The following is a 25,688-nucleotide window of genomic DNA, read 5'->3' as shown; positions in this document are numbered from 1 at the left end:
TACACGAGAGAAGAAGGAGAATTATTTTTCTCTCAGGTCATTGACCCTCCATGGGGTCCCCCCCCCCCCCCCCCCCATCTACTCCCTGAAGCATTTCATTTCTGTGCCATACCTAACACACTCCCTATCCTGATTTTGCCCAATGTTTTTTGGATGAACTGTGTGTCCCAGTTCGGGATATATATGTTTATCTAGACTAGCGGGGTCCCTTCCAGGGTCCCACTGAGCATAACAAATGGCTCCCCCTTGGATCCCTCACTATGCTCGTCGCATGAATGAAACTGTCTTGTTGACTGGGTGGCCTCCGCCCTTGCCCTAATGTTGAAACGTTCATGAAACGTTTGTCCCACCCATGCCTTACTTACCCACAGTCGGTCCCTCTCTCGCGGGTGTATCTCCTGTAGGAAGGCTACATCCACCCTCAGACTCTTGAGATGGGCGAAGACTCTGGATCTTTTTGCCAGTCCGTTGAGGCCCCTCACGTTCTATGTTACTGTCTGATGAAGTAAGCCATACTTGACCTGTGGGCCTGGCCCCATTTGTCTAGGCCTGCCCTTGCTCACGGGCAATTCAAGATGGCCACTGACTACTTCCTCATTTGTGTTGTCTTCACCTGTGACCTGTTACAGCCAGCAATCTACCCTTCCCCCTTGGCTTTGCCCCCTTCTCTAACTCCCCTTCTCTGCCCCCCCCCCCAATTCTTGCCCTTTGTTTCCCCTGAAATTATGTTTATCCCCCTCCCTGCTGCCAGGCACTCCCTACCTCCTGGGAGGTGCGTTGCGGCCCCTTCCTTCGCTGGATCTCCGTACCCCAGCCTGTTGCTAGTTTAGTGGCTCCCCCTATAGTTGGATTCCCCAATTTAACTCCCATCTACCTCTCTGCCCCTTCTAACCACCTCCCCGCACCTTTGGATGTGGTCGCCCCTGCCCCTCTCAGATTCTTCCAGTCCACATTCTGGCCATTGCCTTCTATTGTTGGTTGCCCAGTCCATTTTTTTGGACGAATTTGTTGGCCGCCTCCAGGATGTCAAAGTAGTGTTTTTGTTGCCCTGATACATGACCCACGGTTTGGCAGGATAGAGCAAGCCAAACTGCACCCCACTTTTGTACAGCGTAGGTTTGGCACCATTGAATTCTGCCTGCCGCTTGGCCAGATCTGCACCAATGTCCTTGTACAAGCGGATAGAATGTCCTTCCGATTGTCCCCTTTTGCACTCTTCACCCATTTCAGGATCTGCTCTTTATCCTGATACATGTGGTGCCTCACGATTATTGCCCGTGGTGGTTACCCAGCACTGGGCGCTGCCGAAGCAACCTGTAGGCACGGACCACCTCTGGGGACTTGATGAAGTCTTCTTTGCCAACCAGTTTCCCGGACATCGCTGCTCTGTATTCTGTGGGGTTCCTTCCCTCCGGAAGCCGTACGATTCTCAAGTTTTGCTGAGGTGATCGGTTTACTTGGACGTTGACCAGCCTCACTACCTCAGCCTCAATTGCCACGATTTGGTCCATGGCGGCTTTTTTGAGGTCCCATGTCATTGTCTCTTGGGCCTCTGGCTTCCGCTCTACATTGTCCATTGCTTCCCTCATGAGGGACATTGTGGACTCCAATGTCGCCTTGGCAGCTGCCAAAGAGGTCCTTTTTCACCTCCCCCTATGTTTCTGGAACTCAGAGGTGATGAAGCACATCATCTTGTCCATCAGAGCCTGGGTCTGCGTTGGGAACTCTGCGGTCCCTTGCCGGTCCTATACCTCCACACGTGCATCTCTGTTCCATGGCTGAGGTTTCCTTCCCATCGTCTCTACTACGTTTCCGGCTGGGCGGCTGATTCTTTCCCATCTTGGTTGACAGTGAGGTCGATGGGGCGGATTTTCTGTACTTCTGGTGCCTGTTTTTTGGGGTTAAAAGTACTTAGTCAATGTTTTTAGAGGAGAGTCCCTCTTCATGCAACCGCTCGGCTCATGGCCGTCACCGGAGGTCAATGTGAGGACCAAATGCGATCTTCCCAAATTTGTTGATGAGACAAAACTAGGTGGAATATAGGTTGTGAGGAGGTTGCAAGGTGACTTACAAGGGAATGTGGACAGGCTAAGTGAGTGGACAAGAATGTGTCCGATCGTATGTGTGAAGTTTTCCAAAACAGAGGCAGCATATTCCTTAAAAGGTGAGAGGTTGGGAAGAGTTGATATCCATAGGAACCTGGGTGTCCTTGTTCACGAGTCAACAAACACAGCAAGTAATTAGGAAGGCAATTGGTATGTTGGCCTTCATCACAAAGGAATTTGAATACAAGAGTAAAGATGTCTTGCTGCAATTGTATAGAGCTTTGGTGAGACCGCACCTGAAGTATTATGCAGTTTTGGTCTCCTTATCTAAGGAACTGCAATGAAACTTCACTCGATTAATTCCTGGGATGGAAGCATTGTCCCATGAGGAAAGATTAAATAGACACATCGCCTTTATTCTCTGATGTTTAGAAGAATAAGAGGCAATCTTATTGAAATGTAATAAATTATACAGGGTGTGACAGGGTAGCTACAAGAAGGATGTTTCCGCTGGCTGGCGAATCTACAGTCGCAGACTAAGGGGAAGGCCATTCACAATTGAGATGAGGAGGAATTTCTTCACTCGGATGGTGAATCTTTGCAATTCTCTCCCCCAGGGGACTGTAGAAACTCAATCGCTGAGTATGTTTAAGACAGAAATCTATAGATTTCTGTATACTAATGACATCAAGGAATGTGGAGAAAATGATCTGGAGATAGATGATCAGCCATGATCTGCTCGAATGGTGGAGCAGGCTCAACAGGCCAGATGGCCTATTCTAGCTCCTGTATTCCTAAAGTATTAGTCTAATAGTCAGATGGACTGTAATCAAGACAATAAAACCAATATTCCAGCTAACACCACCTCAAGATGACAGACTTTGATTAATATACGCACATTTAGTTTGCTGTTACATTTGCTGGTAATTCTTGGTTTGGAATGCTTTTTTAAAATATTTATTTTACATTTGGTAGAAAATTTGGAAAATATTACCTGATTAATTAATGCTTTCAAATTAATTGGCAAATGACGTTGGTAATTGTTATCTACAGGTGATCGCATAAACCAACTTCAAACAACTTTGGCCAGTTCTCAGCAGTTCCAACAAACGTTTGATGAACTCAAGTTGTGGCTAGATGATAAATGTAGTGAACATGCTCAGAGGTCTCCTGTGTCTTCAAACCTTAATGTTTTACAGTCTCAGTTAAGTGAGCAGGAGGAGTTCCAGAAAAGCCTGAATCAACATTCTGGCTCCTATGAGATGATTCTTGCTGAAGGGGAGTCTCTATATCGAAGTGCCCAACCTGGAGAAGAAAAGATAAGACTTCAGAGTCAGTTGTCAAGCTTTAAAGGACATTGGGATGAGCTAAGCAAACAGGTAGCTGGCAGACATTCTAAACTCAAAGATTGCCTCCAGAAAGCACAAAAGTACAGACGGTATGTGGAGGACTTGCTCCCATGGATAGAAGATTGTGAATTTAAAATTGAAGGACTGATTATCACCATTGATCCATCACAATTGAACTCCGCTTTAGCTTGTGCTAAGGATCTACACCATGATGTGGAGAAACGCCGTTCACTGCTGGAGATGATGAACACTGCTGCTGACATCCTTGTAGATTCCTGTCAGATCAATGAAGAAGACATTAGGGATGAAAAAGCAAATATAAATCAAAGGATGGACCTTATTACAGAGCATCTTCAAACCAAAAGTGAATCAATTGAAGAAATGGCTCAAAGATTAAAGGAGTTCCAGGACTCCCTGAAAAGCATTCAGAAGAAACTTGATGGTACAAAACAACAACTTGAGATTTATGATGCTCTTGGACCACAAGCCTACAGTAATAAAAACTTGGAAAAGCTAAGGACACGGCAAGAATCTCTTCAAATCTTGGAGCCACAAGTGGAGTATCTGAGAGACCTCGTCCAAGGTCTAATACAAGATGCTCCCGATGGTGCAGATTCATCACAGCTCCTACAGCAAGCAGACGTTGTTCAGCAGGAATATAGTGATGTGAAACAGAGAGTAGATGAAAGTTGTTTGTCAATGGAAAACAAACTTCAAGGAATTGGACATTTCCAGAACCATGTGCGAGAAATGTTTTCACACCTTGCAGACCTGGATGATGAACTGGACAGCATGAGTCCCGTTGGGAGGGACCTGGACAGCCTACAATCTCAGATTGATGATATTAAGCAATTCATGAGCAAACTTAAAGAATTAAAGAGAGATATTGAAATTTCAGAAAAAGAATGCAAGCAAATGCTGGAGCTGGAAGGCAGTCCAGATCTACAAGGGCTGAAACGAGAGCTTGAAGCCTTGAACAAACAATGTGGTAAGCTACTGGAACGAGGAAGGAACAGACAAGAACAAGTAGAGACGACTGTTTCACGTGTTGAAGATTTCTATGAAAAGCTCAAAGAACTGAACACCCTCCTAACCAAAACAGAAGAGGGTGAAGAATTGCAAGGGAATGTGGGAACAGAGGTTGATGTGATAAATCAGCAATTGGCAGACTTTAAGGTAAGGTTTGTTTTAACTCGATCCATGGTAGTTTATAAGAAGTTTTAAAAGGTTGAAATTTTGTTTCTATAAAGTATTTTTGAATTTTCTTTCACTACTATCACTGTTATACAAATATATATCATTATAGTCCAGTTATCTGTGGTCTTCTCTATCTGCCAGACCCTGCATCTCACCGGTTGATTAATATTACGATGTATAGGGGAGCATGGTGGCACAGTGGTTAGCACTGCTGCCTCACAGGTTCCAGGTTCGATCCTGGCTTTGGGTCACTGTCTGTGTGGAGTTTGCACATTCTCCCCTTCTTTGCATGGGTTTCGCCCCCACAACCCAAAGATGTGCAGGGTAGGTGTATTGGCCACTCTAAAATTTACCACTTAATTGGAAAAATGAATTGGGTACTCTAAATTTATTTTAAAATACATTACGATGTTTAATTCAAATGTTTTTGTGGCCATGTCTGGGAAAGCAGCCTATCGGGTCTTCAGAAAGTACAGAAATGTAGGAAGTATGTGGAGGACTTGCTCTCATGGATAGAAAATAGTGAATTCTTCAAAGTGTGCAGTGATGTCAGTCACAACAATGGCTCCAAAATGTACAGGGTTGTAATTTGTGTTTGAAAGTCAGCGCCAGTGCTTTTTGTAGTTCTGGAGAAATTGAGAGCAGCTCTTTTCTGAGGGGAAAGAGGCGTTGGTGAGGATTGTGTAGAATCTAGAAGCAAATGCTTCAACAAGAGGGAGAGATTGGGAGCAGCAAGATGGGGAGGAGGTCAGGGAGAACCTTCAAGTAGGAGCGAAGACAGTGGGAGAATCAAGGAACAGCACCTATCGGGGCAGGAGGGTGGTTTGGGCGTCAAGGAGAGAAATATCAAGCCTGTTTTGAGGGTAAGGAGAGCAGGATGGTTGTGAGCCCAGGAATGAAAATTTAGAGGAGAAGAAGCAGAGTGCAGAGATTTGAGGATAGTTGTGACTCCAGGAGCATGGGACACCACTTTGGAAGAAGAGGAGAGGCAGGAACAATTTTTGTGAAGAGATCTGAGAGAGTAAGAACATTAATTGGAAGTGAAAAAATTTGGGAGCAGCAGGTGGGAAGTGGGGATAGGAGAGAAAATGGAAGTGAGTGCTTTGGATGGATGAAAATAGCATTTGTGTTAACTTGAGTTGGGGTATTTTTTTAAGTTGGCATGCAAGACCTATTAATATGCATTCTTCCTCAATTCTTACATCCATCACATAACTAAAGAGGTTATTACCTAAACAAAATAAGAAACTGCTGATACACCGATCCTTCAGAGTTTGCTGTGCAATATAGGAGACTTGGCATCACATTTACATTCTTCCCTGAACTCACTGATACTCAGACCTTGTGTCCATTTCCCCTTTCTGCATTCCATCATTGGCAGGCAAGCCTTGTAGAATTAAAATACAACCGAGAAGGTGGCTAAGTGGGCCACCATGTTTATGCAATTAATCCACTCCCTTGCACTTCCCCAAAGTCAAGCAGGTTTTTTTTTTTGTTTCAAGCAATTTGCCAATTCCCTTTTGCAAGTTATTATTATATCTGCTTCAATAACCCATTTTTAAAGGCAATTAGGGATGGCAACGAATGCTGGCCTTATAAATGGTGCCCACATCCCAAGAAAGAAAGAAACTTTTCAAACAACGCATTCCAGGTCATCATGATTTGCTGCATAATTATTGTTGCCTTGTCACCTCTGGTTCTTTTGCCAGTTGTCTTAAATATTGAAACAGGCCCAATGTGTCTACGAGTTGCTACATATATACATAAGCCCCTGTTTTTAGCAGACAGAAAGAACATGTGCACACATTATGCCTGTTGCTGGTTCATTTCACAGGGCAATGCCTTGACCAATCAGAGTCAAGCTGCCTGGTTTAAATTTCAGACAACGCTTGGTAGCTAACTGTCAGTTACCGTCAACTGGTGCATTCTCCATTGCAACGCCTCTACCAATCAGAGTCCACTTGCCAACCAATCAGCACCCTCTTGTACAGTATACAGTTGTTGTTTCCACTGGCATTGGTATTTTTGGCAGTGGTCATTAAGAGTAAAGATGAAAAGCTTCAACACAATGTCTTCCTTCAGCAATATTTAAGACTTCAATCAAATCTCTCCTCCCCTCTACCTTAGTTTCAGTAGACCCATGAGTTTCCCGGGGAGGAGTAGCTAAGGGGTGCCACAAGGATTCACTGGGATGCCCCCATCCCCTAGTCCCCATGTTCAGATTTCATGGCAATTGCCCAGGTATTGAAACTTCCATTGGGCAATTGCTCTCAACTGGGAACCAACCAATACCATGATTTCAATCACAAACTTTGAATGGCTTTGACTGTCTTCCAGTAATTATAACCCTGAAAATGTTAAAAGAATTAAAACCGCTTTTAACCTCGAGGTAAATACAGGCCCCACCCCCACAGGACTCCCTCAACCACCCGGCAGCCCTCAAACTGGGCAGGTCACATATGATTTGCCTTTAATAAACCCACGCTAGCTTTCAGTTCTTAGCTTTTACTTTTCCAACTGCCAGTTTGTTTTGTTCTGGATGAAGTTCCCAACCACCTACTTTAGACTGACTGACTTGTCTGTAATTGTTGCTGGGTTTACCCCTCACCCTTTTTTGAGCTGGCGTGCAACATTTGCAGTCCTCGAGCATCACTCCCATATCCTTGGAAAATTGGAACATTATCTTCAGTATCTCCACAATTTCTACTCTTCACTCAGCAACCTAATATGCATTCCATCAGGCTGGTTGACTTTTTGTGAGTGTTTTTAAGTACCTTCTCTGCTCTGTTTTTATCTATTTAATCTAATCTATTCTATTCTGTCCTGTCCAAATTCTCTCCCACCACCTATTTTCCTGTTGACATTGGCAACTTAAATGTCTTTACTAAACAGATGCAAAGCATTCATTTAGTATCTCAGTTATGCCCTCTATAATCCACAAAAAGATTAGCTTTTTGGTCTTGATTGGCCCTATCCCTCTAAGTATCTTTACTTATGTATGTATAAAAGATTCATGGGGCTGGATTCTCCGTTTCAGGGACATTGTCCCCATGCCGTTGTGAAAACTGTGGCCTTTCATGCCAGAAAAACTGGCGTTGAAAGGCCGCATATTCACAGCCCTGGAGGGGGCTAGCAGGGACCCGCTGTGAAGCTTGCAGCTTTAGCTGCAGATTCGGGCCCCGTACTTCCGGTTCAGAGACTGCGCCATGCTCCATGGCGGACTCAGACCGCGGAGCTGGACCTCGTAAATAGTGCCCCCCGATCGGCCACGCGCATGTCCCAGACTGCCCGCTCAAAAATAGCCCGGTCCTGTATGAGGCCCCCCCTGCCCTCCGATCGGTCCGCTCCCGACCATTGCAGCGCGGACTGAATCTGCAGCTGCCACGCGAGTATCCTGAATGGCAGGACCACATTAGATCCACGCCGTCGGGACTTCGGCTGGTCGGGGGCGGAGAACAAAGGGGTGGGCCTCTGGCAATCGCCACAGGTGGGTGATGTGAAGCGCGACGTACTTTCCGGGTATGCCGCTTTTATGGGGCCGGAGAATCGAGGAACCGGTTCCGGTCCCGATTCTGTGTGCAAAAGTAGATTCTCCGCCCCGTCGCCGGATGCGATTTTGGCGTTGGGGTGTGAAGAATCCAGCCCATGGTTTCCCTTTTCTGTTTTCTGCTAATCTGTTCTTGCCTATACACATTCTTTGCCCCTCTTACTTCCTTTTGCAGTTCCCTATTTTACTTTTTGTACTCTGTTTCAGGCTCTACTGACTTATGAGCCTGACTTTTATCATGCACCTCCTTTTTTTGTTTCATTTCAATCTCTATCTTTAATCATCCATGAAGTTTTAGGTTTGGATTCCTTTCCTTTTCCCACTTGTAGGAATGTGCCTAGTCAGTACCTGATTTATCTTTTCTTTGAAAGCTTCCAATTACTCATTCACTGTTTTACCTGCCTGCAAGTGGCGGGGAGCCAATTAAGGCTCTTGAAGTGCAGACACCGACTGGAATTTTCCAGTTGGCAGTCTGGACCTCCACTGAGACCAAATCCCAGCTGCTGAATGGAGGCAGCCTCCTAGCAGCAGACGGGGCACAGAGATCAGCACTCCATATAACATTTTTAAACCCCTCCAAGACCCCCAGTGAAGGGGTTCCCCTCGGCAATACTGGTCTGGCATTGTGGCCAGTATAAATTTCAAATTCGCTAAAACCTTAGAGAGGGTGCCTCCCGCTTGAGACCCATCTCCTATCTGCATTGGCAGATCTGACAATAGAGCTGCCAACTTTTCAGGGTTGGAGGGCCTCTTATTGGCCTTCGGAGAAGCTCTTTGTCCTTAATTGAACAGCAAGTATGCACGTCTGACCACTAATAGGCTTGCTGGTCAAAAGTTGCAATGGGCCTCAGGTGCTGGTGCAACACAGCACGGAACCTGGAAATACACCCAACATCAAGAGTCCCAAATCCAGAACACATTTTCTTTACAGACACTCCAGTATGGACTTCTGTTCTGAAACTTTTTTTACATGGAATGTGGTCATTACTCACTGGGACAGCATTTGTTATTCATCCCTAATTGCCCTTGAACAGAGGGCATTTAAGAGTCAACCATGTTGCTGTGAATCTGAAGTCGCAGGTACCAGACTGGGTAAGGGCGGCAGGTTTCCTTCCCTAAAGGACAACAGTTGAACCAGATGGATTTTTAACGCAATCAACAATAGCTTCACAGTCATTGTTAGACTTTTAATTCCAGATTTTTATTGAATTCAAATTTCACGATCTGTGAAATGGTGGCATTTGAACCTGGGCCCCAGATGATTGCGCTGGGCTACTAATCCAGTGACAATGCCATTACGCCACCTCCTCACCAATAATGACTGCCAGTCATCTCATTGAATACCAAGATACTTCAAAGTGGGTTTTAAACTCCTTGGTAATCATGGGAGCCAGATTTCTATTCTGAAGCTGGTGAATCTTTAATAATAATTAATAATAATAATAATCTTTATTGTCACAAGTAGGCTTACATTAACACTGCAATGAAGTTACTGTGAAAAGCCCCTGGTCGCCACATTCCGGCGCCTGTTCGGGTACGCCGAGGGAGAATTTAGAATGTCACAATTGCCTAATAGCACTTCTTTCGAGACTTGTGGGAGGAAACCAGAGCAGCCTGAGGGAACCCACGCAGAAACGGAGGGAACTTGCAGATTCTGCACGGACAGTGGCCCAAGCCGGGAATCGAATCTGGGACCCTGGTGCCGTGAAGCAACTGTGCTAGCCACTGTGCTACCATGCTGCCCGTTTTCCATTTTTGGACTCTGACAAAAGTAGCTTTGGCAAATGCTCATCAATTCAAGCAAGGGCCCTTTTTCACTTTACTTTCTTTTTTTATTATTTCTTTTAAACGTTTTATTAAGGCATTTATGGTTTTATAAATTTTTTTTATTGGATTTTTTAACAGAGTATATTTTGCCGTTATGTACACGGGATATGATATATCTAAATAGGCATCCGTTTGTGCCGGCGAGGCACTTCCGGAGGGCAATCCTCGAATGAGTCTGGTGCCGGTGTTGCCCCTCGCTTCTCCCAGCCGGATTTCACCGCCTTTGTCTTCTCGTGCACACTGACGCTTCAGCCAGCCCTCCCGTCTTCCGCCTGTATTCTCCTTTTTCTCTGTTCCTGTGGATGTCAAGTTGGTTAACGCTTCCCTGCCTCCCTGGCTGTCCTCTATTGTTCCCTGTTTCTTTCCCCACCCCCGTGGTTCACCTTTCCTTTCTCTTAGATTGAATTGTTTCCTCCCCCCACCCACTGTTGCAGATGGGAGCTTTGTTCAACATTTTGGTCAGACCAAATTGCTGCCGTAACTGGTTCCAGGACTGGAGGGTGGCTATCACCACCGGGCTGCTGGAGTGTTTTTTGGGTGGGGATGGGAGTGCCGCCGTGGTGAGGGCCCAGAGGGAGGTCTCCTTACAGGAGGCCTCTCCCGCGGCCACTCACTTGGCTTCTGGCTCCTTGATCCATCCCCTTATTCGCTCGGCCATCGCCGCCCAGTGGTAGAATTATAGGTTTGGGAGGGCTAGCCCTCCCCTTGATTTTATTTTTTGCAAGACCTTCTTTGGGATTCTAGCATTCTTCTCTCTCTTCCCCCCCCCCCCCCCCCCCCCCCCCCAACATACGAACGGCATGATTAGCTTGTCTAATGCTTTGAAAAAGGCCTTGGGGGGTGTAGATCGGGATGGATCGGAATAGGAAGAGGTACCTGGGCAGCACGTTCATTTTGATCATCTCGACTCTCCCCGCGAGGAAGAGTGTGAGTGTGTTCCATCTTTGCAGGACCTTTTTTTACTTCCTCCATCAGACTGGTGAGGTTTCATTTGGGGATTCCTTTCCAGTTATGGGCTATTTGGATCTCCAGGTAGCGGAATTTGAGTCGGGCTTGTTTGAACGGCAGTCCCGTTAGTGCTGTCCCCCCTACTTGTGGGTGTACCTGGGAAGATCTCGCTTTTGCTTATGTTGTACCCCGAGAAGGCGCCAAACTCTTTCAGGAGCACGATGATTCCGTCCATGCTGCTTGGTGGGTCAGAGATGTAGAGGAGCAGGTCATCTGCATGGAGTGAGACTCTGTGCTGTCTGCCGCCGCTTCGGATCCCCCTCCAGCTTTTTGCCACTCTGAGTGCAATTGCTAGTGGCTCAATCACTAGGGCGAATAGCAGAGGGGACAGTGGGCAGCCTTGTCTGGTGCTCCTGTGCAGCTGGAAGTATCGGGAGTTGGTGTTGTTTGTTCGTACGCTCGCCATGGGAGAGTTGTATAGGAGTTTTACCCAGGAGGTGAATCCTGTTCCAAGCCCGAACCGCTCCAGTACCTCCTATGAGGTATTTCCATTTGACTCTGTCGAAGGCCTTGTCTGCGTCTAGGGGGACGATCACCTCTGGTGTACTCTCCCCGGAGGGGGTCATTAGCACGTTCAGCAGGCGCCTGATGTTGGAGGTAAGCTGTCTACCTTTGAGAAAGCCCATCTGGTCTTCTGAGACCACCTCTGGCACGCAGTCTTCCAGCCTTTTGGCTATGATTTTGGCCAGTATTTTGGCATCTGCATTCAGCAGTGAGATGGGTCTGTGTGACTCACATCATAGAACATAGAACAGTACAGCACAGAACAGGCCCTTCGGCCCTCAATGTTGTGCCGAGCCATGATCACCCTACTCAAACCCACGTATCCACCCTATACCCGTAACCCAACAACCCCCCCCCCCTTAACCTTACTTTTATTAGGGCACTACGGGCAATTTAGCATGGCCAATCCACCTAACCCGCACATCTTTGGACTGTGGGAGGAAACCGGAGCACCCGGAGGAAACCCACGCACACAGGGGGAGGACGTGCAGACTCCACACAGACAGTGACCCAGCCGGGAATCGAACCTGGGACCCTGGAGCTGTGAAGCATTTATGCTAACCACCATGCTACCCTGCTGCCCCATCCTGTTGGGTCTTTATCTTTCTTGGGTATCAGCGAGATTGAGGCCTGTGCTAGCATGGGTGGCAGTGTGCCCTTGGCTAGCGAGTCTATGAACATCTCCCGCAGGTGCGGGGCCAGTGCTGTCGCAAATTCTTTGTAGACTTCCGCCGGGAATCCGTCCGGTCCCGGTGCCTTCCCCACTTGCATGGAGCTTATTCTGTCCATGATCTCTCCCAGTGCTAGTGGTGCTTCCAGTCCCCAGTGTCTGCTCTCCCCCATGACTGGTATGTCCAATGCATCATGGAACCGTTTCATCCCAGACTCCCCCATTGGGGGCTCTGAGGTGTACAGCCCTTGGTAAAAGGCCCTGAATGCTTTGTTGATCTTTTCTGGCTCTGTTTGAAATGCACCTCTGGTATCGCTGATTTGTGCAATTTCTCTGGTTGCTGCCTGCTTTCTCAGCTGGTGTGCCAACAGGCGGCTGGCTTTGTCTCCGTGTTTGTATAGGGTCCTATGTGCTTGGCAGAGTTGAAGCACTGATTTCCTGGTGGAGAGCAGATCGAAGTTCCTTTGTAGTTCTTTCCTCTCCGCCAGGAGCTCTACGATCGGGACCTCGGAGTATTTACGGTCTACCTCCAGTATGGAGTCGACCAGCTGCTGCCCAGCCGCCCTTTCCTCCCTATCTCTTGCTGCTTTAAAAGCGATGATTTCCCTTCTTAGTACGGCCTATAGCGCTTCCCAGAACGTGGAGGGTGAGACCTCCCCGTTCTGATTGTTCTCCGTGTATTCTATGGCCCGCAAAATCTTTTCGTTGAAGGCCTTGTCAGCTAGTCGGGCAACGTCCAACCTCCATGTGGGGCTTTGGGCCCTGCCCGTTTCCAGCGTCACTGGTACCCCATCCAGAGTCCCGCGAACCATGATGTACTGTCTCCCTGGGTCCGTAACCGTCTTTGTCACACTAAACATCGTCCATTTGCTGATCAGTATTGCCAACCCCCTGGCCTTCGTCCCGTAACAGGAATGGTAGGTCTGCCCCACCCAGCCCTTTCTTGCCCACAGTCGCTCCTTCTCTCTCAGGTGCGTCTCTTGAAGGAAGATTATGTCTGCCTTCATGTTTCTTAGGTGGTTGAGGACTCTAGATCTTTGCACTGGGCCATTGAGTCCCCTTATGTTTCAGATGACTATCCTGGTGGGAGGCTTCTGTCCCCTTGCTCCTGTGGGATTAACCATGTTCACCTGGTGGATGCGCCCCTGCCCTCCGGGGTTCCTCCTTGTTAGGGGGTCGTCCAGGATGATCGCTGTCACTACTGTCTCCATGCGGTCGGGGCCCTGCGCTCCGGGGCTTCCCTCCATCCAGGGGACTCCCGCCATGGTTGTCCACTGTGCGGCCGCCATGCGGGTAGCCCCCTTCACTCTGGGGTTTCCCTTCACCCAGAGGCTGTACTGGGTGGATGCAGCAGCAATTCCTTGTTCCGGGTCCTTGGTTGCGGCGCTCTGTAGCCCTATTGCTGTTCCTTTTCTAGCCTTGTCTGTCCCTCCGTCCCTGTGTTCCGCCCGCCCCCCAGTCTCTCCCTTTCCTCCCCCTTTCTCCCCCTCTCTCGTATAATCCTCCTTTGTCCCTCTTTTTTATGGTTTTATAACAACAAAAGACGCAAGTACAGATATAAACATGGTTCAATGCGTAACACACCCCTCCATTTCCCACGGTTGTCAGCCTAAGCTAGACCGACATAGTCTAACTCTCTCCCCTCTACCCCCCCTGCTCCCTAACCCCCCCCCCCCCCCCCCCCCCAGTTAATCAATCTGCTGACGGTTCAATTTTCCCCGAAGAAGTTGATAAACAGCTGACATCTCTGAACAAACCGTAATGATGAACCTCTCAGGGCGAACTTGATTTTCTCAAGCCTGAGAAACCCAGCCATGTCACTAATCCATACCCCTGCTTTCAGGAGCTTTGAGTCCCTCCACGCTAGTAAGATCCATCTCCGGGCTACCAAGGAGGCAAAGACCTAAACATCAGTCTCTCTTTCCACCCCCCCCCCCCCCCCCCCCCCGACACCCGGGTCTTCCGACTACCCACAAATCGCCACCTCTCGACTCGGTGCCACCCTCACCTTTAACACCCTGGATATGACATCTGCAAATCCCTGCCAGAATCTCCTGAGCTTCGGACATACCCAAAACATGATTTATGGGCCCTTCTGCACATCGCCCACACCTGTCTTCTACCCCAAAGAAACCTGCTCATTCGGGCCACCGTCATGTGTGCATGGTGGACCACCTTGAATTGTATCAGGCTGCACCTGGTGCATGATGAGGATGTATTGACTCTGCTCAGGGCATCCTCCCACAGACCTGCCTCTAACTCCTTTCCCAACTCATCTTCCCATTTACGTTTTGTCTCCCCGATCTGGGTTTCCTTCCACCCCATGAGTTCTTTATAAATTTCCGGTTCCTTCCCCTCCCCCACCCCCTCACTAGAAACTTGTCCTGTATCCCCTGTGGCGGAAGGTGCGGGAAGGTAAATACCTGCCTTTGCACAAAATTCCTTAACCTGGAGATATTGGAACTCATTGCAATTCAAACTTCACTTCCAGATCCTCCAGACCGGGAAAGCTCCCAGCAATAAACAGATCCCCCAGCCTCTCAATACTTGCTCTCTGCCACTTTACTTTCTGATTCCTGAAATTTATCACAGATAAATTATGGCAAATTATCCACTCAGAATAATGCAATGTGCTCTGAAAACTGGGGTATTTAATGCCTAATTTATGCCCAACAGCCAAATGAGAACTATGACATGCCTAGTGTTCTGGAAAAAGTTAATTGAGATGGAAATACAAAGATTATTTCAGTGAGAAGGCCTATGTTTAGAATCTTGGGCATCATAATCAATCTGCAAGAAAGCTTCTTTCCTTTCGCATTTGGAATTAAATTATTTTGGGAAAATTGGGGCAAGTTGAAAAATTGCCATAGAACTTCTAAAAAGAACCAGGAATATATTGGTTTCTCCTACTCTTGCTGTCAGACATCCACCTTTTTTAAAATCAATTTAGAGTACCCAATTCCTTTTTTCCAATTAAGGGCAATTTAGCGTGGCCAATCCACAGGCACATCTTTGGGTTGTGCGGGAGAGAGACCCCGCAGACATGGGTAGAATGTGCAAACTCCACACGGACAGTGACCCGGGGCTGAGATCGAATCCGGGTCCTCGGCGCCGTGAGGCAGCAGTGCTAGCCACTGTCCGCCTATCCACCTTTATTTATATTTGGGTTCAAAAGAACTAGACAAGGAGACAAAGTAGCTTTCTAGAGAAATTGTGATGACAACTTGCATCACCTTCATGCATCATTAATTCTCTCAATTCATAGCAAAGCCTGGGATGGTAGGGTTGAGAACATGTGACATGAGCAGCAGGATAAGGGCAACTGTGCAGTCAGGTTATTTTCACTGGGATTCCCCAAGCTACAAAGTACTGACTTTCCAAGGATAGTCAGTCCCACTGCTGACATAAATTTAGCAACTTCGCAGCTTTCTCAAACTATACAGAAATTTTTGTTAAGCCACAGAAAGGTTTCTCTGTTGAAAAGAAAGTTAAATATGATACTATTATTGTACATCAACATATTAACAAATTCAGATGAGATGAGAAAGTGGTTATGTCCATCCAAGGAGAAAAATAGGTAGAATGACTTTTAAAGCTATTGTCCATCTTTAAGCATATTGAAATGTCTTCATTCATAATGGGTTTTATATAAATGTGCTGTTTTAGAAAGGAGAATGGAGTCTATCTTCAATTCACACAGTAGTTGTTCAGAAGTTCAGTTTTCCTGTCTGTTCAATTTCAGGTTCGCCTTCATCTTTTGGGTTCAGTGGTGCTCATTACTTGTATTAGTCTGCATTCAGCAGTGTGTTCATGCTACTCACTATCTAATCAGACAATAACATAATAATACTACCAGATTACCTAAACTGGATATCATCTCTTCTGCGCATACCTTCATGTACCTCATCTAATATTTTAGTAGATGGACTGATACTTTTGTAAGAGAAGACCAGTACATGTTTTTACATATGGATGGAAGTATGTAGCGGAAATGTTAAATATTAAATCTCATCTGTTCCAACAAATATTTGTTGTCTCCATGATTAAATGTACAGCTCCTTCTGATGCCATACTCAATGAATTGCTCATTTAAACAAAGTAATAGTGTTAAGTAACAGCACTTTTGAAGTACTATTATGGAGAGATAATATGATATAGGTGGCACAACCAGTGTGTATGAAGTTGGCAGGGCTAGTTGATATAGTAATCAAATATGTAAATGAGTTATTGCATTTCTAAATAGAGGAATAGATTATAAAAGCAAGAAAAATCACGCTGGAGCTTTACTTACAAATCACTGGCTTCGGTTGGGGTATTATGGACAATATTTGGCATCATGAACAATAATGAAAGCATGCTAGACTCTCACTTTTAGCAGACTTATTAAACCTTTCTCATCAAAGTACTTGGGAAAATTCATTTTTATTGCTGACTCCAGTCCATTACTTTCATACTTTTCAGACTATATGTAAACCTGTTCTTCAGTCAGTATTCATCACATTTGTGGAAGAATAAAAAGATTGTCATTTTATTCTAGTAATCTGCATTTTAACACTATCTCATTTATGCCATTCCTGACACAAGTGTAAGTGCATTTTGTTTGGACCTAATCCATCCTAAATTGTAATGCTAAAAGCTGGCATTTAATATTAGAAATATTATACTCTATTCATAGAATAGGAACTTACAGCACAGAGGAGACCTTTAGCCTGTCACACATTGGGCTAGTTCTTTGAAGCAGCAATCATGCTAAATCCCAAATCCTTACTTTTTTGTTAGTAGTAAATTTCTCAACCTCAAGTAAATGTCCAATTCCCTTTTTAAAAATATTAATGAAATCACCACCTTGGCAGATAGTGTTCCAGATTGACAGCTCTCAGTGAAATAATTTGTCCCCTTCCCTCTAGATCTTTTGCTAATGATTTAAAATCTATTATCACTAGCTATTGACCCATTCGCCAACTTCTCTCCACCTGTACTATCAATACCTCCACCATCTTGGGAAACCTCAATTAGATCACATTTTAACCTTCTCTGTTCCAAAGAGAAAAATCCTGACTTTTCCACTCTCCTCATAAGTGCAATCCCTCTTCCTTAATAATCAAGTAAAAATGCTTTGTACCTTTTCTAAGGCATTTCCTCTTTCCTGAGGCATGATGTCAAATATTGTCCGTAATACCCCAACCGAAGCCTCACCAGTGATATGTAAGTAAAGCTCCAGCATGATTTTTTTTTTGCTTTTATAATCTATTCCTCTATTTAGAAATGCAAGTAAACTATTTACATATTTGATTACTATATCAACTAGCCCTGCCAACTTCATACACTCTGGTTGTGCCATCTATATCATATTATCTCTCCATAATAGTACTTCAAAAGTGCTATTACTTCACACTATTACTTTGTTTAAATGAGCAATTCATTGAGTATGACATCAGAAGGAACTGTACATTTAATCACTAAATACATTAAGTCATTTTTTTCAGGTGTATTATTGGAATAAAGCATTTAGACTGAAGCATTGTTTCTTTGCATTTTGAAAATGGGTGAAACAAACTACTGTAAATGCTGCCACTTACCTGCAGCTAATTTAAATTGCACCAATTCCATTAATGAGCAGCTGGGCTGAGTTAGCTAGTAATTCTGCTAAAAATAGCATAAGAGAGTCTGTCACCTGTCTTCAGCTAACTATTTGTGTTCCTCCCTAATATTTGACATAGCAGTTTGTGTCTGGAGTTCTACAGCACTCTACGCCTGTTGTCCCAGGACCCCTCCCTGTAGAAGCATGGGCTTGAATATCATCGTTTTGCTATTTTTAAGAACTGATGCAAAGCAGAGAGCATTTAACAGCCGTCTTAATGGCCTTAAATTTTTTTGAAAATAACTACACCCATGATTAAAAGTGATTTCATGTTTTAACCCTACATTTTTTCTTAGCTTAATTTGTTTTTTTTACCAAGCTATTTTTCCACTTAGTTTCCTTTTCTATAGGCACCAACAACTTACGGCATGTTTCCACAGATGCTGTTGCTCTCCAGTGCCTTGCACAAATGTAATCCCCCAAACAATAAATATTAGGAGGCCATTTGAGTTCAGGGTATGTCACAACCAAGCACAATTCTGTTCGAACCTGGCATCCAGCTTTCACTGAAGATCATTGAAGAATGGTCAGGTTTAGACACCTTGGTCAGCGATTTTCCCTAAACCATGCGAGCAGAGGCCAGTTGTGGCACACAGCCCGTTACCATGAATGAAATCCACTAGCTTAACATTGACCACTGGGGCTTCTGCAATCTGTATAGTGCAGCTATACACTGTCTTTAACAAGCTGAGCCATTGAAGAGATGACTTCTAAGTGGTTAGGAATTGAAATTTAGGTTTGTGATTATTATGCTACGGAGGTTGTCTGGTCTCCTTACAGCAGAAAATAAAATTACAAGTTTAAAAACTTTCTGTTCAAAATTATTCTGAACATTAGTTTAAATTTGCAATTAGTAAGCACAGCTGCAAGCCTATGTGGTCAAATTATATGAAGATTCAATTGTATATCAAGACAAATAGTCATAGATGTGTGCAACAGCCCAATGCAGTGCGTGAATGGCTGATTGAGGATTCAACACTCCCAATTTGTTTTTTGAAGTGATGATTATGCTAAAAGTGGGAAAAGGATTGCATTGGACTGTTTTGAAGTTCAAATATAGGTTGACCTGTCCCACTGAAAAAATAAATTAGATACATTTTAATTTGACCGTTCCTTGCTTGCTAAACCAAGGACTTTAGGGTGAGAAATGACTGTATTCGCCACAAAAATAATTACTCAGTAGCAACTTCTTAATGCCGGATCTCGATAGCAAGCAAAATATCTCCATGAAGCACTTATTTGTGTTAAGCAAATATTGCTGAATATGTGGATAATAAATTGGTACTAAATTACATTTATGATTTTTTTTTGACCTTTGCATGGAACTGTGTTGCTGTTCTTAGAAATTAACTAAAAAAAACAGACTCTTGTTACATTATATATGTGATACCTTTTATAAAATAACAACCTACCCACAAGTGCACACTAGATGATATCTACTGTTTAATTGTGCTTCAAAAGATACTAACCTACCAGACCTCTACTTTATATTCACCAACACTTTCCTCTACCTGCAATTCGGGGAGGGATTTTCCACACCCCCGCGTGTTTCTTAATGGCGGGAGGCAGCCTACCTTTGGTCAGCAGCAGGATCTTGTGGTCCCACCGCTGTCAATGGGATTCCTAATTGAATCTACCCACAGTAGGGGTTTGCCATCGGCGGGACCGGGATGACCATGTGCCAGAACGGCCGGAAAATCCCCTTCCCCTTAGTTTCTTCCCAAGGATCCATTATTTTGCTCTTTGATCTTGTATTTTTGAATGACCTGGAACAAAGCATTATGTGCTTACCTAACATTTTCTGAGTATGTTTCTTTGTCAATGGCATGGCATTTTTTTAAAAACTCCCTGCTTTCTAATGCCATCACAAATGGTTCAGATAAAGTACAGAACTCGAGCTATATTAACATATAAATAGAAATGCTGGGAAAATGACTGCCATGACATGTTGATGCAGTACAGGAATGGTGTTCTACTTCCAATTGCAATTTCATTACAGTGGTGGCTGTTGCTGTGTGAAGTGGTTCAGTGATGCATTCAGCTAGTATTATCAGTGATCAACCATCTATGTAGCAACATGTGAGGTGAGGTTGAACTTTCCACATTTGCTACGTAGTGGTGTCACTTCTTATAAACACCATAGAGTGGTGTATTAATCTGCTTTGGCAGCCTGCAGGTGTAGAATGTTTCTGAATTGTAGAGTTTCTCTGGGTCATTCTCGTTGACCACTAAATGTTTATCTGCATTTTAAGGTGTTCCACAATAATAGCACATGGGCCTGTGGATATTTTGGGTCTTCATTGTTTTTTACACATTTTTAAAAAACATAATTCAAGGGATGCGGGCCTCACTAGCATTCATCACCCACTTGGTTAGTACTGCTGCCTCGCAGCGCCAGAGACCCGGGTACAATTCCAGCCTTGGGTAACTGTCTGTGTGGAGTTTGCACTTTCTCCTGTGTCTGCGTGGGGTTTCCTCCGGGTGCTCCAGTTTCCTCCCAGAGTCCAAAGATGTGCAGGTTAAATGGATTGGCCATGCTAAATTTCCCCTTAGTGTCCAAAAAGATTTGCAAGTTAGGTGGGGTTACAGGGATAGGACGGGGGTGTGGATTTAGGTCAGGTGTTCTTTCAGAGAGTTGGTGCAGACTCGATGGGCCGAAATGTCTCCTGTGCCTTGGGATTCTATGGATTCTTATATGGATCCTTAACTGCCCTTGAGAAGGTGTAGTTGATATGATGTCGTACATCCACAATTCTGTTGGGGAAGGAGCTCCAGTATTGTTTCTGGTGACAGTGAAGAAATTGCAATATAATTCCAAGTCAGGAAGTGTGACCTGAAATGGAGCTTCCAGGTGGTGGTGGTTCCCACGTATCTGCTCCACTTGTCCTAGATAGTAGTGGGTGTGGGTTTGTAAGGTGCTGTCAATGGAGCCTTTATGATATCCTGCAGTGGATCTTGCAGATGATACATATTGCTGATACTGGCTGGAATTCTCCAGCTGTTGGGATTCTCTCTTCCCACCAGCTGTGCATCCCTGCCTGCGGGTTTCCTGGCAGCATGGGGTTGCTTCAATGGGAAATCCCATTGACAAGTGGCAGGAGTCGGGAATTCCACCACCAGTGAACAGCTCATTGCTGAAAAAACACGCGGCTGGGGACCAGAGAATCCAGCCCACTGTGCATATGGTGGTGGAGGGAATGAATGTTTGTGGATGGGGTGCCAATAAAACGGGCTGCTTTGTCTGGTGGCAAGCTTCTTGAGTGTTGTTGGAGTTGCACCTACCCAAGAAAGGGGAGAGGAGTCCGTCATACTCCTGACTTGCATGCAAACACAATGGAATCCTATTCAGTCTGCATGAAACTTCTTTGATTTTTATTCTAAATATGAACCACAGATAAGGTGTGTTCATTACTTTCTGTGGACTAAGATGGGAGAAGGCAGATTGGTCTCCACTAAAGAATGGACAAATGTTAATTTCTCTCTGAAATTCAGAAGTACAATTTTTAGCAGATGCATGGCTGTCTCAGCTATCCATATCCAAATCTGCCTCTGATGCCTCCCTCTTCTATCTCAGAACCATCCAGTACTCTAGGATATCTTTAGAAAGAAAATAAAGCCCTGTATCCTTTTCCCTGTTGTGACTTGCTTCAAAAAACCCTTTTACATATCTCCCCCACCCCCCAACTATAAATATAAAGAACTCTTATACTTCTTCACCATGATATGAGACCTGTTACCCCTTAACTCTTTCCCACCAAACCAAATCTCCTTCTTATTCTCCTAGAATTTGAACAATATACATATAAGATTAGTTTCAATCACCCAACCTCCTCTCTCTGCATACCCTCTGAGTTCATCTCTTACTTGAAGTTGACTTCCTGCTGCTTCAACCTCACTCCTGACCATCCAAATTCCCTTTCCTGTCTCTTGTGCTACCTTGCATTGTAAATATGACTACAATATTGGCCCTCCTTAAAATATTCACCCTCATTCCCGCTGGCCCAAATAACCAACACCGAATCTTCAGTCTTTTCTTCTCCAAAGTCCTTGAACATGTTGTTGCATTCCAGTGTTCATGATTATCGTTTTATTCTTTCCGTGTATGAGCATTTATTGTGCATTCTTAATTGTCCTTGAGACGTGCCACCTTTGTGAACTGCTGTAGTCTGTGATATGTATGTGCCCTTTTCAGTTCTATTAGGAAGGGAGTTCCAACAACAAGGAAGGAAGGGCAATATCATTTGGATGATATTTGGCTTACAGGGGGACTTGCAGGTGGTGATATCCTAAATCATCTGCTCTTGTCCAGAATTCTCGGTGATACTTCGAGTTGAAGATGGCTACAAATGTTTCAGCCTTGTCCTTTACACTGACATAATGGGCTCAGCCATTATTCAGGATGCAAATGTTTATAGAGCCTCAATTTCTCCTACCATTCATGACTGGATGTGAAAGGCTTCAGAAAATGGTTCTTATCTGTTTGATTCTCAGATTGCGCCATCTATCGATTGCATTCCTCTTTCAGGCTTTAGCTTGCATGCAGTCCTGTGTTGAAGCTTCAGATTGGTTGCTGAATTTTAGATACGGCTCGTGCACCTCCTGGATGCTCTCCCATACACTTCATTGAACCAAAGTTGTTCCCCAGCTGAATTGATGGGTATGGTAGACTAGAATGCAGGATATGTTAGGCCATGAGGTTGCAGATTGAATATAATTCTACTCCTAAGATTAATAATAATAATACTTGTTTATTGTCACAAGTAGGCTTCAATGAAGTTACTGTGAAAAGCCCCTAGGCGCCACATTCCGACGTCTGTTCAGGGAGGCCAGTACAGGAATTGAACCCACGCTGCTGGCTTTGTTCTGCATTACAAGTCAGCTATTTAGCCCACTGTGCTAAACCAGCCCCTCAAGTATGCCCATAGCACCTCAAGTATGCCAGGTTTTGAACAGCAAAATCTGTTCTGGATCTATCCAATTTAGCAGAGTGGTAGTGCCACACAACTGAATGGATCATGTCCTCAGAGCGAAGGCAGGACTTCATCTCTACATGGACAGTGCAGTGGTCATTCCTACCAATATTGTGATGGACTAATGCATTTCCCCTGCAACATCCACTTTGAATCCTTTCATTCAATTTTCCCTCTCTGGCAACGAATAAACTGTTCTATCCAAAGTGAGGAATGGCATGTTCTGTGACAACAGTGGTGCATTATCTCCCCTCAATATCCTTCACCTATTGGTAAGATGGCTTTTCTCCTTTAATCCCACTTTCCCATTGTCCAACTCAATGGGGCTACTCTCACTTGGTTTCATTTTTATCTGTCAAATCATAGCGAAATATATTTTTTAATTACATGTCATTTCCTTATCTACATACTGCCTCTTGGCAACATCATTTGCAGATGGAATTGACTTCCATATGTCACTGATGAAACCAGTTGTACCTCTTTGCCATCTGTGTCAAGTTCTCCATTACTACTGTGCTATCGTGCAACATGGTTACAATTCGATCTCAGACCAATTGTAATTTCATCAAACTAAAACATCTGAAAGACTGAAGACAACTACCTTGGCCTCTGGCATAAACTCTGTACCCTGTCGATTTCATTCCCCTGTCTTATCGCTGTCTCAGGCTTAACCTCTGTGGCTTATCTGAACTGAGTTTCCAATCCCATGTTTTTTCTGATTTTAAAAAAAACACCTATTTTGACGTCTTTCATTGACTCTGCACTTCAATCCATCTGCGATTGATGCCCTCATTCATTCTTTTGTCTTATCCAGACTCAATTACTGCAGTGATGTCCTGACTGGTCTTGCATTTTCCACTTTCTAAACCTCATTTCATTCAAAATATCATTCCCTATATAATATGCCATTCCAATCTCTGCTGACCTATATTGCTTCTGGTCCTCCAATGCCTCAAATTTAAAATTCCAACCTACTGTTTAATTACATTTCTTTACTGTCCCATGTCTTGTGCATGACCCCTCTTCACTCGCTCCACGTGAATCCCATCATTAACAGTCGTGCTTCTGCTTTGGCTCCAAACTTTGGAATTCCCTCTGTTTCTCCATCACCCTCCCTGCCTTCAAAGCCAGCCTCTCGCCATGTTCTCACCTCCCAATCAAAGAAGCACTGTGGGACATATTCCTATTTAAACATGTGGAAATACAGTTTTTAGATCCTATCCCACTATCTTCCAATGTTTACATGTGCACAGAATGGAAGATTAAGTCCAAAGGAAAATTGAAATGTCGAGTGCTAAAATATTCATTACAGTTTTTGACTTTTTTCATAATTCTATTGGAGTAACAAATGATTTTTATAGCTGTAAGTGGTGAGCGGTGGAAATGCATTTGAGGGTAAAAGTGGTCAACATGATATATTTTTGAGTGGAGGGCGGGTAGAGAAGAACTCTTGCATTTTGTTTGTTGATAAACAGTGTACACAGAACAGTACAGCACAGAACAGGCCCTTCGGCCCTCGATGTTGTGCCAAGCAATGATCACCCTACTTAAACCCACGTAACCCGTATACCCGTAACCCAACAATCCCCCCATTAACCTTACACTACGGGCAATTTAGCATGGCCAATCCACCTAACCCGCACATCTTTGGACTGTGGGAGGAAACCGGAGCACCCGGAGGAAACCTACGCACACACGGGGAGGACGTGCAGACTCCACACAGACAGTGACCCAGCCGGGAATTGAACCTGGGACCACTGGAGCTGTGAAGCATTGATGCTAACCACCATGCTACCGTGAGGCCCCATTGTAATGTTTACCAGTTTCAGAAGATGGTGATGCTGACAGATAACCTACACCGAGACTGGAGCTTTCAAAGTGTGAAAGGCCAGATGATTTATCTAAATTTACGCTCAGTGTGATAGGTGAAAATTTAACATTGTTATTTAACCTTCATCACTTAGTTCTTTTGAACGATATTATCAACTGACTTTGCATGTCGTAAAATGTAGCCAAAATGGCAGTTTGTGATGCAGTTCATCCCTCTTCACAGATTCCCCATTATTATGTATTCCTGAACCAAGTTTTTTGTGTATTAAATAGGCACATTGAGATTCTTGTGTACCACAAAGGACATAAAAGCCCTGCATAACGTGATATATTTATTCAAGTATATTATAGCATTGTACTGAAGGCAAATTCCTTTTGACACGATGCAATAAACTGAGAGCATTACACTAAGAATATGGTATTTGAGTAATCAGGATATCTGTGCAACCACAATACGCAAGTTGCATTTAAATGTTGCCTCCAGATTCTTATTCTCACTGTGGAACTGTTCTAATGCCGTGTGGTTCTAATGTTCAGAAAGGAACCCTGAGATGATACAACAGGGATGAGCACCGAATACAAATACTGAAAGCATATGTGACAATGAGCATTTACAGTTGAAGTGGTTTACAGCTCATGCTTCTGGACCTGTGTAGATCAGCGATTAATGAGCCATCTTTTAAACACATTTTTAGGGGCATTGTACAGAATCTCCATTCAGCCTTTAAGTATCTGACACCAAACTTTTTATAGATTGCATGCTGTGGTTAGAAATAGCAATGCAAAGAATTTTTTTTACATCATGAATCAGAAAATATCTAGCCATCAGATTCTTAAAGAGCAGCCTAAAATATTATACTGCAACTGTCTGCCATTGCTTAAAATATCGTGCATTTTTTTTTGCAGTACACACTGCACAATGAGACATCAAATACAATATCTAGGGCAAGGTTTTAGTTTTTAAAATAATTCTTGAGGAACATATCCCGGAATCGGGGATTCACAATTTTATTCTTTCTCAGTTCAGCTCATTTCCTCTCTATACAGAAAGATTTATACATAAAGGAAAATTAGTCAAACAGAACTATTTCTCAATTTGA

At 44.3% G+C, this 25,688-nt stretch overlaps 1 protein-coding gene across 5 annotated transcripts in view; it reads left to right on the top strand.

The window, feature by feature from the left end:
- The window catches only part of macf1a (microtubule actin crosslinking factor 1a), an 837,043-nt gene that overhangs the window by 657,432 nt on the left and 153,923 nt on the right, over positions 1 to 25,688 (top strand). For all 5 annotated transcript variants that reach the window (XM_038800586.1, XM_038800577.1, XM_038800561.1 and 2 more), the window contains one exon: positions 3,099 to 4,570. In XM_038800586.1, the coding sequence (XP_038656514.1) occupies positions 3,099 to 4,570 (1,472 nt within the window). The remainder of the gene's footprint in view (positions 1 to 3,098; positions 4,571 to 25,688) is intronic.

This window comes from Scyliorhinus canicula, chromosome 1, assembly GCF_902713615.1.
Source record: "Scyliorhinus canicula chromosome 1, sScyCan1.1, whole genome shotgun sequence".
Classification (NCBI taxonomy): Eukaryota; Metazoa; Chordata; class Chondrichthyes; order Carcharhiniformes; family Scyliorhinidae; genus Scyliorhinus; species Scyliorhinus canicula.
This window is presented reverse-complemented; position numbering and strand designations above follow the sequence as displayed.